At 37.0% G+C, this 19,479-nt stretch overlaps 1 protein-coding gene across 1 annotated transcript; it reads left to right on the forward strand.

Moving 5' to 3' along the window:
• The first annotated feature begins 4,594 nt into the window (after positions 1-4,594).
• On the forward strand, positions 4,595-5,485 carry LOC140169442 (uncharacterized). Its single transcript, XM_072192702.1, has one exon. The coding sequence runs from the start codon at positions 4,595-4,597 to the stop codon at positions 5,483-5,485; it is 891 nt and encodes a 296-aa protein (XP_072048803.1).
• The last annotated feature ends 13,994 nt before the right edge of the window (positions 5,486-19,479 follow it).

The following is a 19,479-nucleotide window of genomic DNA, read 5'->3' on the forward strand; positions in this document are numbered from 1 at the left end:
TGTCAATCAAATTTGTTACCAAGCATCGGCAAACAAATTTGACAATAGGAGATGACTGAACGTGACAAAATAAGCTAAAATGGCCATTTTTACACATTTTTTAATTGTTTTTTTTATTTCACATGATTGGTATGCATGTTTTCTTACGTGTAAGATGATAATATATTTTTTGAGCTGACAAAGCCATAAATGATTTTGTTTAACCTTAAGGCTTTTGCCCAATGTAAACGGGGTAACGAAAACAACGGCTTAAAATTGTGTTATGTCTCAAAGCCCACGGGCGCGCGCGTTTTCCTTAGCGCGTCCATGTCAGCTGAAACAGTAAATTCATTTTTTTAGTAAAATCATAAAATTCTTTGACAAATTTGGAAGAAAAGTTACTGGATTCGATACTCGCATTTCTTTAGGTATACAACAATTGATGTTAATGTACTACGATTGTGTAAATCAACCACAATTTTATGCAGTGTACTTTTGAACACTCGAAAATGACATCTTAATTCAAAATTCAAAATATTCTTGATTTTTTTTTCACAAAACTCAGTGGCGTCCCGTGGCCGCCCCAACCCCGGGGGGCTGAAGACAATTCAATTTTGCCGCCCCTTTCTCAACAGCCCGAAAAGGTTGACCCAATTTTTTTCTCGGTCGTTTGAAAAAGTGAAGAGCAAAGAAAAAAAAACAGGCGCCCTAAAAGCACCACATTTTGATGTATAGTACCATTTTTTCAAAATTTTACGCCCTTTTTATTTACTAATTCTTTTTGCCGCCCCTTCGTTTTTGCCGCCCCTGCTTTTGCTGCCCCTTTTTCTTCCGCCGCCCCTTAGTTTTTTCCGCGCCTTGCTTTAACCCCGGGGGGCTGGCGCCCCAAAAAAAAAAAAAAAAAAAAAATACGCGCATGAAACTGACCAATTTTATCCAAACAAAAAAATCCGCTACGTGTGAATATACATCATTTTCAGAAATAATAGTTTCACATATCTACGACTTATCGTTGCGGAGTTATGAGCAACGAGGTCGAAGGTTAAATAGGGAATCCACATGGATTAAAATAGAAATATTCTCCAATTTTAATGAAAATGGTCTCAAATTATTCTTTCTATGATAACAACTCTAATCAGGAATAGTTTGGACCACCGGGAATGACACGTTATTTAGGTAACTCGGCAAAATAGGAGAAGATTAGGAGAGCGATCATTCAAAACTACTGTGATGTGCCCTGAGTAATTTAATTTGATTATTAACTTTATTAAAGATTTCATTAGAACAAAACCAAAACTTTTACTCACTATTGACAGTTTTGCCTATCATGGTCGTTAGGCATCACCAGAATGATGGTGGTAGATCCTTACTTCCGTTTGGACGTATCCCGACTGAAGAAGGAGTATTATCAGCCAGGAGAGGATCATACACGTGACTAAGGAAGTGGACCCCCCTCGTCTCTGTTCATGACGTTAAGACCTCGTCTCCTGATCCAAGTGGATTTTTTTATTCTTCTTGTGTTTGCGTCGTCCTCCTTACAAAATTTTTTCCAAATTGATGACATGATTTTGCTGGACCGCATGATCCGCAATTGCCGACTTAGGCTGCTCACTCGCCGAGTGACACCCTGTCAGTTTCCTTTTGGTGTTCACTAAGTCTTGTTTCAAATTTGCGGGCCGTTTCTCCGACGTAGGAATGTTTGCAGTTCGCGCATGGTATCTCGTATACATAATCAGTGGTGCTGAGAGGATCGATTTTATATTTAGGGTGAACAAGCATTTTACGGAAGTTGGTGTTCGGTTTCATAGCTGTAGCTATACCGTATTTTCGGAAGATTCTGTTGGCTTTCTCTGCGAGTCCCTCTACGTACGGGATCACAACAAGTCCCTTGGTCTGATTTTTACTGTCTTTCTTGGTGTTAGTTTGAAAGTCCAACCCGGGTAACCACAGCGCTCGAGCGCTTGTTTGATCTATTCTTCTTCCTGTTTCCTATCCTCTCCTTTACCCCAGGACGAAACCGTCAATAGGGAATTCAAATTTTGGTTTTGTTCTAATGAAATCTTTAGTAATGTCTATCAACAAACCTGATGAATTAATTTAGTGGATATTTATAGATGTGGGATTTTGTTGCTATAAAAACAAATGTCAACAGGTTTACTGGACAGACATTTGATTATCTTGATGCGCGTGAGCTGTGTGAGGAGTACAGCATTTGAGTGTTCACAAAGTTGATTGGAGTTATAGTTGACGTGCTATATATGGTAACAACTCGTCGGGTGTATTACATAGTGACGTATGTCGATTTTTGTCATTTTTAAGAAAATTGGCCAATGTATTTTAAATAGTGAGCAGTACAATATTACCAAGATTTGAAGCTCAAGTTTGCATAATTAATTAGTTAATTAATTATGCAAATGACGGATGTTGATATATTACATTACCCGACGTTTTACATAGTGGCGTATCTAAACATCCGTCACTATGTAAAACGCCATTTACTCTGAAAAACAACTAAATTGTATGGCGTATCTGTCACATCCGTCACTATGTAAAAACATTATTTTTCAATTTGAACGTAGGCCTACTACGTAATTCAATATTGTTTATTGAAACCTACATGATTTCTTGACGGATGTTGATAACTGGGTATAAACCAAAAACTTTTACGTAGAGCAGATATTCAATGGATCATTATTTTAGTAAAATATCACTTTTAATAAATTTTTAATGGTTCGAGTTGATTCGACAATTATTTAGAGACATTATTTCAAAGCTTTACAATATAAAAGGGATGATTAAGTAATAAAAAAATGAAAATATGATCCTTTTTAATGAGTAGCTTATTGAAAGATGATCAAAATATGTTCAGAGGCGTTTAGAGGCGGCTCCAAATTTACATACAGTGTAAATTGGTAAAAACTGAATACAATCATTGGCGTTTTGTAAAAAGAAGTTACAGCTTGTGTGATTAGCTATATATCATGAGAGTGAATACTAGTAAGATCAGGAGTAAATACTCAAATACAATATGCCATGTATGGCGTGGGCACTCGTGACGAGTTGGTTTTATCATGAAAAAAGCGTTTAATAATAAACGTAAAGAACCGACGGATGCTTCGAAGTCCTTCCTTGATCCGACTTTTATGCGCAAGACATAGTGACGGATGTGTGACGGATGTCCATAGATCAACACGAGAGACCAGATTAGCGTGAGCGATATTGGCACAAGACATAGTGACGGATGTGTGACGGATGTTAGGGTGCAACGTATTCACGTTTTAACATACTGACGTATAACTTTGTACATTTACTGATTTAGTAGCGAATAATTCTTCATGTGATAGATGTTTCAAGATACTTTAGATACTATTTTTTTTAAATACAGCAACTTTTGGAGGATTTTACTTGACAGTGTTCTGCTATGGTTGATCACAAATCGGCGTACTCTTTGATCGCGTCTAACTCAAAAACTTTTTTTCTGTCGAAGTTTAACATCCGTCACTATGTAATACACCCGACGAAGTCTCTAGTCCAAAGGTTCCCTAGTCCGAATGTTCGCTTGTCTGAACACGTAATTTACTATTCACTATAATTTTATTACGTATTTCTTGGCCATGGTGGAACACTGAGCAACGCTTGTAGCTTCACGAAAACACGCGAGCGTACATCGCTATCGACAAGCGTTGCATGCACATTTGAACTCGATCGTGTGCATGTACATTGAATCTGTGCATGCACGGTTAGATTAAGTTCACTACTCATTTCACAGATACGCATGGATATTTTGCTCGGCCATGTTTTCTAGTTTCGAGAGCGGGACCGAGACTCAGGCTAGCAAATGTCATGTGCCTCACGTTGCGCAGCTTCGATAAGCAATGCATTTCATTTACCAGAAAAAGTTGCAGCATGCCGTCAAAAATATAAACAAGTAAACAGACGTCGTCTGCTGCCCAAACGATGACGTAACAACCATTTTAAACATACAAAGACATGGTTTAGTAAATAACTGGTGTATTAAAATGTAATAAAACATACTTTGCGTTTGTATCATATTTTTCTGTGTGTTTTCCTTTTTGACCAGTATATATTTGAACAAATTGAAAAAAATGTGGTAACAAGGTCAAGGTCAAACCACTTTGGTTTAATGGGGTGGGAGGGTTCAATTCCCCCCATATTCAAGCAAGCAAATGACTCTGACCCCCTTAAATGAAGCCCCAGACCCCAAACACAAGGAATTTCCCTTAATATTTTGTTGTTGTCACATTTTCAATCATCACAATGAGTAAAGTTCACCTTGCCCACAATGAAATTTATTAAATTTAAAGACCCCACTGGAACAGACCCCTACTGCCCCATGCCTTATGAAAAACCCCTATTTAATTCACATTGACTGCCCCTGGTTACGGATGGTGTCATCTTTTATTTACAGTCATTCAGTCATTTAATATCTTGGATTAATCAACCCAAAATGTCAGTCGGCACAAGTGCATCACCATGATCACTGTGCAAGCAAGTACAGCAAATCATATCCAATGTATGGGATTATTTCTTAACAAAGGAAACGGAGCAGCGAAGCTTTGGACTTCCGAAAGATAAGAGTGCTATCCAGAACACTATGGAAGCAACCGGGATTAAATCTAGGTCAACCCTCTACAAGATTAGAAAACATGGACCTAAATCGCCAGTGAAAAGAGGACCCAAAAGGAAGCGGATAGTCGACAGCGTAGATGATTTTGATCGAGGTGTTATCAGGCGGCTAATTAGCCATATGTACATAGAGAAGAAGTGGCCAACAATTAACTCAATATATGATGAGGTCAAGATTGCAATCAACTTCCAAGGTAGCAAGTCATCACTAAGAACAATTTTAAAAGACATGGGCTACAAATATAGCAAGAGGCCGGAAAGACTTGTTAAAGAAACGCCTGACATTGTTGCCAAAAGACACGACTACCTGAGTAAAATGAAACAAATTAGACAGCTTACCAACTGCCCTGTCGAGTATTTAGACGAAACATTCCTCCACCAGAATCATACAAAGTCCAAATGCTGGGTAATTGCTGGATCAGGAGGATTTCTTATTCCAACCGGAAAGGGAAGCAGGTTAATTATTTTGCACGCTGGGTCAAAAGAAGGATTTGTTGAAGATGCTCTCCTTTCATTTCAATCCAAGACGGGATCTAGTGATTACCACGATGAAATGAATGGCAACGTTTTTCTAGAATGGTTTACACATCAATTTTTGCCAAATATACCCCAACACACTGTCATCGTCATGGACAATGACCCTTACCATTCCGTGCAGGAGGAACGGATCCCCACCATGAACACAAAGAAAGCCGAAATGCAAGAGTGGCTAACAGCTCAAAATGTAGATTGGTGTCCAACCATGATCAAGGTGCAGCTTTATGCACTTATTCAGATGCACAAACCAAGGTGTACGAAGATGGTCATTGACGAATTGGCAAGATCCCATGGTCACTATATTCTGCGACTGCCCCCTTAAAATTGCGAGTTGAATCCTATCGAACTGATTTGGGGGCAAGTTAAAGGTGATGTTGCTACAAAAAACTCAACATTCAAGATGGTAAACGTTAAAAAGCACCTTGAAAATGCACTAGCAAATGTAACGCCTGAAAATTGGGCTAAAGCTGAGCAGCATGTCATCAAACTTGAAGAAGAAATGTACAATAATGAAGTCAAAATTGACACAACACTACCGGAAGACCAATTGAACAGCTTCCGATTCCAAATTGAAGTCGACGATAGCAGCAGCGAAGAGTCAGACTCGGACTCTGAAGATGACGAAGCTGATGCCTATGCCAGTGCACCAGAGTTCCCCGCTTGGAGTTTGAGTGAAGTGTAGACAGGTAAGTCAGATTATAATTTACAAATTGTCCTTACAATTACATGAAATTCAACATGCATGCACATGATCATCATAGGGTAGTGCACTTGTACACAATGTTTTTCATGATTTACTTCATTGATTTTGAATAGTGCAAATCCTCGACCTGCTGAGACCAGTCGAGTACGTGTCGCATAATCCTACCTGCAAAAAGCAGTCATTTCTTCTGCACTGCAAGTGCAAGTTGAGCTGCTCACAAATACACAATATGCAATCGATCCAAGGTTTATCAAATCAGTTTGTTGTTTACTTTAGACTTGCAAGTGTCACTCGCGTAAATACGCGAGTGACACTTGCAAGTCACGAAGTAAACAACAAACAAAAAATCAACTCGACGAGGCATGTTTGAACTGCATTCTTGAGCATGTTGAGCTAGCTCACGCACTCAGCTCCGGTCAACTGCTTCGTTTTCTCGGATTTTACAGCATATCATAGCGCATACATGTTATGATAGTAATCCCAGTGGGCACAACTGACGTTGAAATCACGTTGAAATCAGGTTGAAATTTCGACGCCGAAATCAATTTCGACGATGAAATCAGGTTGAAATCACGTTGTATTTGCAAATGGACCTCAACCTGATGGATTTCAACCTGATTTCAACCCGATTTCAACCATGTTTCAACCAACTTTCAATGCAAAAATTAAGGTGGTTGAAATCAGGTTGAAATTTCAACGTTGTATCAACGTTGAAATTTCAACCCGATTTCAACTAACGTCTAGGTTGAAATCAGGTTGAAATCAGGTTAGGTTGAAACTTCGACGTTGTATCAACGTTGATTCAACGTCGAAATCCTAACCTGTGCCCACTGGGAATCCCAATCATCATCGAGTGCTCATAGAAACATCTAATATGATCCATGAATTAGTGCAAATATTGTAAATGATCCATTAAATTTCGCCAACATCGCGGTAAAATTATTTACATTTTCCACATGTCTCTGTACTGTACGCCAGCCGTATATCGGCCTGTATTTTAAAGTACGGCGATGTACGTGATGACCTCTGTCAACTAACCAATCACATAACGGCAGGGTTAAGTTCACCACTGTTCGAGGTCACTGCGCTGTACAGTGCATAGACGCTTAGTACGCTACATGGACGCAATAGCAGTGTTCCAGGTTGGCCAAGAAATTCGTAATAAAATAATAGTCCGAATTCTGAAAAAGGTTCGCTCGTCCGAATATGGGGTTCTCTATTAGAAGGTTCGCTAGTCCGAATAATAAATAAGGTTCTCTATAGTCCAAAGATAGAATAAGGCTCGCTAACCCTAACACTAACCCTAACCCTTATTCTATATTCGGACTAGAGAACCTTCGGATTAGCGAACTTAATTTGATTTTCGGACTAGCGACCCTTCGGACTAGAGAACCTTCGGACTAGCGACCATTCGGACTAGAGAGAAGTCCCGCTATATGTAAGTTTTCAGCTACTGAACGGAGGAGGTAATGTGGAGTCATCCCGAAAGGAAGGATTTGTTATGATCTTCATCGTCATGCTGACAACTGTTTCAATAAGCTTCTAAAGTCTGTCACGTGGAACAGAAGTAGATTTATGGAAATTGTGTTGTATGTGCTGTAATGTGAATACAGGAGATATTTAGTAAGTGAAGGTGCTTAACCCAGTGGCGTATCGTCATAGGGGCAGGAGGAATTTTTTTTTAATCCCATAGAAAAATGACCGAAAACGGCTTCCCCCCCCCCATCAGGCCCGGGGCTGCCCAATCATGGTCGGTGCCTCCCCCCCACTATGATGACCCACGCTACGCCACTGGCTTAACCTCCCTAGATTGAAGTGAATCGACGCATGCGTTATGTAATCGCTCATTTCTTCGCAATCAGTCAACTGATTCCATTCAAATTAGCGTATGATGAATAATAAGATGGGCTATACGCTGATTTTTAGATTTTTGGATTCTGATGTCTATTTCACGACTTACGTCTTAAAGCCATATTATAACATTTCTTTGAAAATAGATTAGTATTTATTTTCCATAAAATGGTATAGCTTTTACTGTAAGATATGTTCCCTTTTAATTTTGAGCCGAACAAGTGAGGTAAAGCAAAAGAAATTGGAATTTACTACTAGCGCCAATGCATGTTACTCCGGCGGTTGTAATATGGTACGATCCTCTGGCATGTGTGTGTGTGTCACGCACGCCGTGTACGTAGGGGTGTGTTGACATCGAATACGCGTTCGACTAATATTTCCACCGTAATAATAAAACGCTGATTCAGCCGGTTTATTCAAAATCTCGGATTTTGACAAAACTATGGCACCTGAAGTCTTGATTTTTGCAGAGAATCTTTGTTTACTAAAGTACATTACAATCGTGCAAAAACCTGAATTTAAATTTTTTTTGAGGGCGTTCTCCTCCGCAAATGTTATAATATGGCTTTAATTCATTCGCCCGGTATTTTTTTCTGGGACACCCTGTATTCATTGTATATGCGGAAAGGTTATAAGTTATTAAGCATATATAAAGAATTTAACAAAACGATTTTTAAGAAAATGTGTTTTCGGGTGCTAAATTTTTTCTTGAGAAAAGGGCATTTTTGTGATTTTTCTGTATTGACGACAATGGTAAAGTTATTTTTGTTTTGATTCGTTTGTCAAAATGGAAACTCAGGTGGCTTTCAAAATAGAGTATCATGTGTCCACGGCCATGATGATTAAGATAACAAAGTTTGAAATTTACGATAAAAATCCCTCATGTTGCCATTATATACCAAGAGAGATTTTCCAATTCAGAATAAAATATTTGAACCGTATTTTACGAAACATTTGAATTTTAAGCTGTTGAAATCCCAAGAGGAAACACATTTCGTTCATTCAGGTTGCATGAGATATGATGTGCATAGAAATGGTCAAAAATGTTGGGTTTCTAGCACTTTAGAGATATCATATTTTCAAATATATAGTTTTGTCGATTGCGTAGGCCTATACATTTTTAAACATTGAATATTGATAAATGATTGATTGATTATCGATAATCGATTATCGAGATCCCCCACCACCCTCAACTACACACATATTACCCCCCACACACACCTAATCATCCTTAGCGACTGCGATTGAACATGAGAGTCTGTGATCATCATTTACGTGTTAGGTTTTAGAATGTAATTGAATATTGACAACTAATTGATCATTGATTGTCGGTTATCGACTGTCTATTACATCCCACCACCACCAACAACTCAAACACTGCTTAACAATGGCATCTACCGGCGTGGCGTGTTAAATAAAGACTGTGATCACGAACTCCTACACTAGAGGAAGTTTTGGATGAGGTCGTGTGTCTTGAGCTCGCCACCAAAAAAAGGTGGCGACGTTACATTTTGCCAAAGTCGACTCAAAACAAATGATGATATCTCTGTCAAGCAAGAAGGTATTGTCATGCTTGCGGTCTCATTTTATTGCTAAATAAAATGCACTTTCAACCCTGTAAAAAGAAATACTTGAACCTTTTTAATACTGACACTGTGCTTCATAGAATTCAGAATGTGCAGGGTGGCGGTGGTGGGGGATGTGGTACACACAAACTCTATGGGATTGGTATTTTTAGTGCTTCTGTAAAGGCTGTAAATTGGATTTGGACTCTATTAAGCATCTAAAACACTCATGGCCTTACAGCTAAACAATTCTACTAATTGTTTTTGATAAATTATGATTGGTTTAGTCTAAAAAATACAAACTTTTCCATACAAAACTACCCGTTGTCATATTAAACACTGTAGTAAGTAATGCAGATGTCTTCAAAATCTAAAAGTTACTGTAAAATTTTAATTACTTATCCTATCACAGTCAAAGTATAGATTTTCTGAAGGGAAATTCGACGAGGAATCTAAATATGGACATATTTTTTCTGTATGGGTTAGGGGGAAAATGTTTAGGTTCAAAATATGTTGAATTGTAAAAAAATCTAACATACTTTGGGACACCCTATATTCCTAGATTACCAAACAGCTGTGATTTTGGTTTCTTCCAAAGTCAGTTGGCTCTCCATATCCTCTAAACTAACCAAATGAATGTTGTTTACTTCCAGTTTATTACTGTAAGTTGGTAATAAGCAATGCATTGAGTGACCCATTTTTTATCAAAATCTGTTTTATTCCACCCTGTATAACTTGCAGGTCACCCTGTATAATGAGTTGAAATGTATATATTTGAATTGCTTATGCCTTCAGCTTTCCAAAAATGTATACTTTTGCTAGTTTAGGGTTGATGATTGTCGAGATAATCTAATTAGAAACCCGGTTGGTGTAAAAAATCATAATATTTGTCATGTAACGCTAAGGGTGGCGAGTTCAGGACACACGGCCATGAGAAAACGGACATTTTGATGAGAAACGACCAAAATGGTGAGAATTTAAATTTCTTTTGGATGAGAAACTTCCTGGTGTGTGTGTCAATCATTATTGTCTTATTAAAACTGGTGAGAATTGCAAATCCCCGCTAAGCTCAAAATAAACATTATTATTTTCTCATCCAAAAGAATGAGAAAATTAAATTCTCACCATTTTGGCCGTTTCTCATCAAAATGTCCGTTTTCTCATCCAAAACTTCCACTAGTTTCAATAAACACAGCAAATAATACAGCAGATTGATACAAAACTGATAATCACTTAAAGGATGCCATCGGACTTTGTTCCCTAATACACTTTGGATGTAAAATTTGGTTGTATTTACTGTTCTGATCAAACTTCATCACGCTACTTTTGTGTGTTGTGTTAATACCGATTGCGTAGCATCTTACCAGTTGTGAAAAACGTGGGGGGCATTTGTACTGTTTACACATTTTAAGTAAATATTATTATTATATTCCTTTCACTCATATTTATTAATGGCAATACTTTAGGTTTTAACTCAATATAAAACATAAAACATTTCAGAGCTATTAGACCTGATTTATGATAAAGCAAATTATTTGTAATGCATTTGACTAATTTTGGGTGCATTTTAAGCTCTTTTTTTGTTAAATTTAGCAAATTGGCTCAAAAATAAATGAAAAATAAAAATAATTTATATTTTTGGCAACAAATGGGTTATATTGAAGTAATGTGCGTGCATTCATTTAAACAAACACATTAAAATATGTAAACGTTGCTATTTAAATTAACTTTCTCCAGATGAATATTTCTATTCCTTGTGAAACATATATTTTTAAATATGATGTCATTTTCAGAAGAGCTGCAAACGTTGTTCCCTGATAAGGGGCTATCGAACTGTTGATAGATGGGAAAAACACAGATGGTGGTGATGAGACGACCTTACCGTGAACGAAGACTAACAGTTATCGTGGGTTGATTAGTCACAATGACCTGCTCCCACAAAATGAACTTAAAGTTGCCAAATACACGATAGAAGATACAGTCCATTAAACATGACAAAATTAAGGGTAGACTAGGTATCGTTGGCCGAAGCAGCCAAAAAAAACATTTTCATTATCTAAATCAATATATTATTGAAAAATAACACTTCGATGATTTGCAAAAGTTCATTCTACAAATCATATACTTCGAAAACTTGCTTGATTTATTGTTGTTAATGACTTATGTACGCTATTTAAAAGTGGTGTTGTTTCAGCCCTTTTACAACATAACTCAAGAACCACAGGACCTACAAAAGCATATCTGTGGTATTTGAATTCTTCTACACACTCGCTATGAAATGATGAATGTAATTTTTGACAAAGCTCACTACCATTTGCAAGATGCCTTGAACTACCAAATCGCAACAGTTTAAAATAATATAGTTGCTAACCTTAAATGAACACGCCGACAATCACAACATTATGCCTTATATGTTAGAAAAATAATTCATCATCATCAGTCGGCTGCGGAGCAGGCGACTACAAGCTTTCTCCAACTGTTGCGATCAAACAAACTCATATTGACCATAAAAATGAATAAAAACAGCTGGCTCTCAACACCCGATATTCAAATTTCTCGGGCACCGAAATTGTCTGTGGCAATGACGGCTCAGTAATACAATGATGGCTGACGACATTTGAGCACAAGTAACCATGACGTCATTGCCACAGACATTTTAGGCGCGCGAATTTTGAATATAACGTGTTAAGAGCCGGCTGTTTTTATTCGTTTTTATGGTTTAAATAAAACCATGTGATTCGTGCTTCATAATTATTTGTCTAACATAAGCATAATGTTGTGATTTCCGGCGTGTTCCTTTAACAGTTTAAATAACAAACAAGAACAATTCTGGAGGAAATATTGATTTTTGAAGACCAAAGCAAAGAGCCATTCTAACATGTTTGGTATGATTTTTAAAGGGTATTATAAGGATTTCAAACCTGGTATATCCCAGATAGTTATTTGGTCAACGTTACACATCGTCATCATCCCTATATCTTCGTGTTAAAAATTGCCGTGATAGTACAGCGAATCCTCTCGTTTTTTTAACAGCTACGCATCGCGATTTTGTTCGAGAGAGGCCGAGCGAATCAGGCTAAGCATACCATGACTATCATATGAGATACCACAGCGTTTCTATATTCTACACATTATTACGATGTGTGCATGCTCTAGTACCCCATATGATGTTTCTATTACAAGAAAAAAATTTTGTTTTCAGGTAAAACCAGGGTTTTGTTTCCAGTACACTCACTCGAAAAGCAGTACACTAATTATCGGGGTCTTGCAGCTTGCTGTGGATATCTTTTTCTGCATTTTTAAAGTAAAACATTTGAAATCCAAAGTAAAAATTGTGATATATTTAATTTTGAGAATTACATTATTATACTTTATAGGTATAGAGGAACACGTTTAGCCCATTCAGTAAGTTCCAGGTGCATGTCCTATAACACAATGCATATGTAAACTTTCTTTATCTGTGTCAATAATAGAATATTGATTTCAACAGAGTATTGAGCTGTATGGAAAAAATATTTATAATACAGGGTGTTGACACTGTGCGTTATGATTATTTTGTGAGAGCAGGCTCTAAACCCTCGAGTTGTCCTTTAATCACTTTCCATATCTACGTGTAGTGAAAGTTATCTTTTTGGTGTGACTTGATAAAGGCAATTTTTCATTTGTTTGAACAAAACGATATGAAATGTGGCTATAATTCCAGATGTTTCACATAGATTACACGATTATGTAAGCACGCTATTATTGTGCCATAGTTCAGTGCCATTCACTTGCAGTTTAACGGTGTAACCATGAAGTCCACCTGGTTAGAACTCCTATTGTATTTTATTTTCTGCTGTTTAGCAAATGGATGTAGCGAGAATGAAGCGGATACTTCGACTGACGATGAAGGTCCAGGTATGGCATAAAATGCACTTTCAAATGTAATTACATTTAAGGGTACAACACCCCTCCATAAATTTGTGTCTATTTTTGCATTTTTCTCAAAAACTAATAACACACTGGTAACAAAAGGTATGTATATTATAGGGGCAAGGAATCCAATTACTACACTGGAATTTCAATGACCCAAGACAAGCGGTTCGTTATTTATGATAAGAAATAAGGTACCTCTAGGATGTACCTCATTTCCTATCATATATTATTAGTTATTCATTGAGAATTGCGTGCGCAAAAAACTTTCCCAAACGCCCGGCACGTCCGTTGCATCTATTAAAAAAAAATTACCCAAACATGGTTAAGTTTTAAAATTAGGATTTTTCTTCCAAGTGTAAGGATACTTTTTTGGCGCAGTATATATATTAACTGTACATCATATGTGATGCGATCAAGCAAAATCAGTCGGAACTCGGAAATATTGATTTTGAGATATAGCCAAACAAAGAAAATATTGCCTTTTGTTTCATTTTGTTTTGGAAACTCTTTAATTGCTCATATCTGTGGAACTGGTTGTTCAATTTCAGTGGGGTTTTCTGCAAAATCCAGCTTTGTAAATGTTGTTTACTATTCTTATAAGAAACTGAAAATTTAATATTTCCGAGTTCCGACTGATTTTGCTTGATCGCGTCACATATAACGATTCGTGATACCCAATCGCGGTATAATTGATCTGGTTTTGAAGGCAGAGTATTATATTCTAATTTCATATACGCCAAAACAAATTTTGAATTTAGTGAAAATGAAGACTGGAAAGATGGTTGAATGTCTATATAAAATTACACAGAACCCTGCTGGTGTTTCCTTTTTATGGTAATCTAGTCTTTTATTTTATGAAGTTAACTTAAAGGTTCTTTGTGGAATATTTTTATACAAATTCTTCACAAGAAAATGGTGTCTTGCAAGCCGGTCACCACGTGCACTGAAGTCAAAATCGATATATGTATTGTGTACTGTATGCAGAAACAAACAATTGAATACATGAATACAAAACCCACCCAAGTCCATGGGAAGTGATTTTGAGAGAAAAACCTGTGTATCATTTGAGTGGAGTGTATCAAATGAGTGGATTAACCTGTATTAAGTATGACGATTAACATTACAGGGACTTCGTGGGGGTTCATTTTTTGAAATATATACAAAGACAACAATGTTTGAATGAAATTACCACTAGTAAGATAATACAAAATAAAGCACACAGGTATGTATAATGATGATAAGCATACTGCCATGTAATACAAACCACACACTTTCCTTGATTAAGCCCATTTTTGTTTTCAAAAGTCACTCCCCAGCAATGAATGTGTCACAAATATACATACTGGATTTCAAACAATGTGTTACAAGACTCAAATCCTGGACTTGGGTGGTTCTTTCATACATGCTATTTTTCACATGCTCAATAGACACAGAAGATGAATTTGAGTTGTTCTTTCATACATATAACAGGCCTATGTATAGCAACATTTTCCCATGCTTAACTCAATTTGGCCAAAGTATGGACTTGGATGGGTTTTGTATTCATATATTCAATTATCAACAATATAGCAAGCGCTACACAGTTATGTTTTTAAGCAGGTAAAATCCAAATTATGGTATATTTTCTGTCTTTGCTTGTCATAATATTAAAGAATAAACAGTTTACCAACCCAAAGTGTTACAATTAAACATGACAACATATAAACACAAATTCCGACCGGCACACAACCCAACTTGAAAAAAAAAAAAAGCAAGGGAATGTGCCGGCATGGGAATCGAACCCACGACCTTCCGATCTCTAGACGGACGCCTTATCCATTAGTCATAATATTGTTAATTATATACCCGGTATGTTGAAGTTGTGTATAGGCTTATATCTTCAAATTTCAAGATGGCTACTGATAAATCGGGTGAACGACTGGTCTAACGCATTGGTACTATACTGACTTTAGTTCGATAGGGGCAAGGTGCGTCGTTGGTTCGAGTCTCTCCTCTGCCTTGGATTATATTATAGCAGATATTCTAAGATTGAGAGTCTTGATTTCGCTGAGATATCCGTTTCACGGTCAAACGAAGTTAGCCCCTGAGCACTACCTGCCGATCTAACATTGCCTCTTATTGGTCAATTACATGATATCTTCACTTTAATCACTAATCAGAATGGAGCTTTGCAAATAATTCACCCCAATTTTTTAGTTTGGTTAAATTATTCTAACAATGTTGCTGATTGGTCCAATTGATCATTATAAATATTTTTGGCCAATCGTCAGATAGTTCTCATCGGGTTAAGACTATCTAAGTCTTGGCAAACAAGGTACAAATTTACAAGAAAGAAAACTTATGATTGGAAAATGGCCAATGAATTAATCATAGAAAGAGTGCTGACTTCGTATGTTATTAATACAGGGTGAGTCAAAAAACTGCAATAGAGCAAAGAATCAATATTTATGTAAGAACCAAGTCGAACTTTCCCAATATTGAAAAATTCTATAAATGCTACACTCAATGGCCACCTTCTGTGAAAATATGAAGTAAATCACGACTTCCGTTTAATTTTTACGAGTCCTTTTGCTGCGATACCCAATTTCGTTATTTGTCCACGAGGTACCATGTATTTTGAATGAGAGCACACAGTGCACGGTAAAGTCACCAGATCTGAAAATGACTTTAACTTAAATAAGGTTGTTTTTGCGTTATTTTAATATCTTTTTTTCTGTTCAAACAAACTTTCTAACATTACTTTAAGTCCTTCATACCTCACTCGACTCCAACACCAGTTTGTTTAATCCCAATATGTCCAACTTTTTGGATATTTTGAAATTCACTCCACTTCAATTTGCGCGCATTTCATTTTGACATTTGAAAAACCCGCCTACAAATTTGTAGAGAATACACATAAAGTAAAGGTAAAATGAAAATAACTTAAATAATGTTTCTTCTCCTTAAACAAGACCAAGGGCAATAACACTTTGGGTGCTCCATTTTATTTTAATGCCAATGAGGTTAAGAAAATGGCAGTTGTTCCAAATCTACCTAACACAGAGTGGGCTGACATTCAAATTTTAGATGTCTCTTGGACAAACATTAAAATTGGGTAGCGCTATAAAATGTGTCATAAAAACAAAACGGTTACTGCTAATCACTTACTTTTTTCACACAAGGTCACTGATGGATATACCATATATAAAATGTTTTAAAACCTAAAAAGTTCAACTCGATTCTTAAATAAAAATGGATTCTTTTCTCTATTGCACTTTTTTTGACTCACCCTGTATGTATTAGATGCACCATTAAATAAATAAATGATAATCAATTAATCGAAAATATTTGAGGCTGGATTTGATGTTTAATTTTATTCTTTTCATTTATAGGAATTGGAACCATGGGGAAAGAGTTCGTGTTTAATATTCCCACACACTATCGAACAGGCTACCAGTCTGTAGTGATGGTCTCCACCGCATCCGATTATCCAGTACCATTCTCAGTGAGCGTAACCGGTATTAGCTTCTATGCAGACGGCACCACGAGTCAAAGTGCCCACGCCGAGATACAGCTACCGGATTCGACGCGTTTGAGTGGTAGTGGTTTTCAAAATCGCACGGTCGTCGTAACATCTGCGGATTACGTTTCTGTTCATGTTATTCCGACTACGTATTATAGTAGGCCCGACGGTTTCTTAGCATTACCTACTAACGGGTTAGGAAAAGAATATCTTGTTGTAACATACGAGCCCTACGCTGGCTCTTATCCATCACTGTTTTCAATTTCATCGCTTGACGAAGAGACCGAGGTATACTATCAAGAAAGTTCGAATTCCCCATGGCAGTTTATAAATCTTCAACCATTTCAAAGTTATCAAGTACTTGACTATAACAAAGATCTTAGTGGCACTTATATCATGGCTAATAAGCCGATAGCAGTAGTTGCTGGAGTTACTATTGGTCCGTTAGAGCAGATGCTCCCAATCGATAGCTTTGGATATAATTTTGCTATTGCCCCATTCACGGACGCTCTTTTCCCTGGATTCTTATACCGCATCATTGGACTTGAAAATGCAAACATAACTATCATTGACAAAGACTCAACAAATAGCATTAAACTTGATGCGCGACAAATTCACGAAGGACTTACCAATTCAGACTCATCGATTACACTGATTACTTCGGACAGCCCCATTCTAGTAATGGAATATGCGAGAGAGGGAAGCGAGGCAGACTACTCAATGGTGGCCGTGCCTCCAACGGAATTGTTTGCTGGAAACGTCACTTTTCCGTTTTATTATGTAACCGATAATGCTAACTCCTTCAGATATTACATAAATATAATAACTCAATGCTCAAATGGTGATAATCTCATTTTCGACAATACCATTCCCGTCACGTCCTGGGAAGAGATATCTCAAGATGGTATGTGTGTCTATCGCTCTCCAGAGATTACACCTGCCACTCATCGTGTTACACACTCCGATCCTGGTGCGACATTTTCAGTTACAGTAGGCGGTCATTTTTATAATGACATATATTATGCATATTTATCCGGATTCTGCTTAATACCGAGTAAGTTTGTTTGATTTTTTCGTAAATTTTATTGTTGAACGTGTGGGGAAATAAATGTGCCGTAATGAAGATCCATTTTTTAACGTCAATCTGGAAATTATTGTCCTTTTATTAACAAAATCCAGATGGGGTTGCAACTTCTCACACCTTAGACGTATTCGCTCAGTTAGGCACCACATTTAATTTGGTCCTATAGACTATCGGTGCCCGATCAAGTACCGATGACTCTTAACATCACTCACTGGAGATATAAAAATTGTATCAAGTATAATAATTAACAGTTGCATTGTGTTATTGTTTTTCATTCAAATAAAAAACAAATGAATTGTACAAATGTTCAGGGTACGATAAAAAGTGTCATCGGTACCTCTTCGGGCACCGATAGCGCTATAGGACCAAAACAGATGTTGTGCCTTAGCTTAGGGTAAACGTGCCAGATTTGGGATGGTTTGTGTCAGAAGTAAAAATCTATATCACTTATCAGCTATTTGCCAGTGTCATTGCATAGGTTTATTACTTAACTGTCTTAATACCACTCCGGTCAGTGATATAGGTAGAAGGTGTCCAGGTACTCAAACTAATTATGCCAACGAAAGCGTCGGTGAATATTTTGTTATGTCAGAATAGGTGTGTCGAGGAGTCGAGTAATTAGTATGTATTGCATCCAACCGAAAAATCACGAAATTGTCCTTTGTCACTTCCTCGATAATAAGCAAAACCATGTATATCATCCTATTTGTTGAAATACCGTAAAATTCCGTCTACAAGCATATATATGCCTCTAAACGAGATTTTTTTGACACAAGAGACAAGAGGCAGACACTCTCAACAAAAACGTTATTTGGAGTTTGAACAACTATATTACTGATAAAGGCGGCTGTACAAACATGTATATTTGTAAGACCAATCTATTGCGATGTTTTTGAGAAGGGTATTGGCCTTTCATATCTTTCGTTAAAAAAACCCTCGTTTAGAGGCATATATGCTTCTAGACGGAATTCTACGGTATATTACAAATTAGCCACACTCACACTCGTTAGTATACTGAGAAATGTATTAACACTATTGCGACATGAACATGTTGAGAAGTAGCTTGTCGATTATTATGTTGTTTGCTGATATTTTCTAACAAGATTATTATAGTTTGTTCATGTCCTTCCAAGAATATACAAAAGATGATAATGAGGAAAGGTGTATTGAATCATGAGCTAAAATGCGCTGACATTCTCACCAGTTTGCACGTATTTTAAAATAGAGTTTCAAATATTTGCGAGAAACAAAGTAATTATTTTTGTCGTTCAAAGAAAGTACAAAGTTTCAATTACGGAAAGTATATAGCTGTTCAAATTGTTGGCTTTATTGTTTCTTATATGTACCAAAAGGTTTCCAAGGAACCACTGAGCCGCCAGAGACGTCTATTCCCACCACCACAGGTGAGATCTACTTGAATGTGATAAAGGAACCTTTACGGTGTTCCTCCGAGCATTCATGTAAGCAGCGATTTAGACTTATTCAGCACTTGTAGATGAAGCGTTTTGGTCTAGAGATCTGAAGGTCGTCGGTTAAAATCCGACCAGTGCTGAGGTGAACAGTTTTTGTCAACATTTATGTGCACCGTCTAGGGAAACAAAATAGACAACATTTTAAACATAGTCACTAATATTACCATGTAATAATAATACAGGGCGTATCAAAATGATTGGTACCGACGACTTTTCATTTTTGC

Source organism: Amphiura filiformis, chromosome 14 (assembly GCF_039555335.1).
Source record: "Amphiura filiformis chromosome 14, Afil_fr2py, whole genome shotgun sequence".
NCBI lineage: Eukaryota > Metazoa > Echinodermata > Ophiuroidea > Amphilepidida > Amphiuridae > Amphiura > Amphiura filiformis.

What these genes read in the sequence shown, in the direction of transcription:
- LOC140169442 (XM_072192702.1), top strand. Translation starts at nt 4,595, where the DNA reads ATGGAAGCAACCGGGATTAAATCTAGGTCAACCCTCTACAAGATTAGA.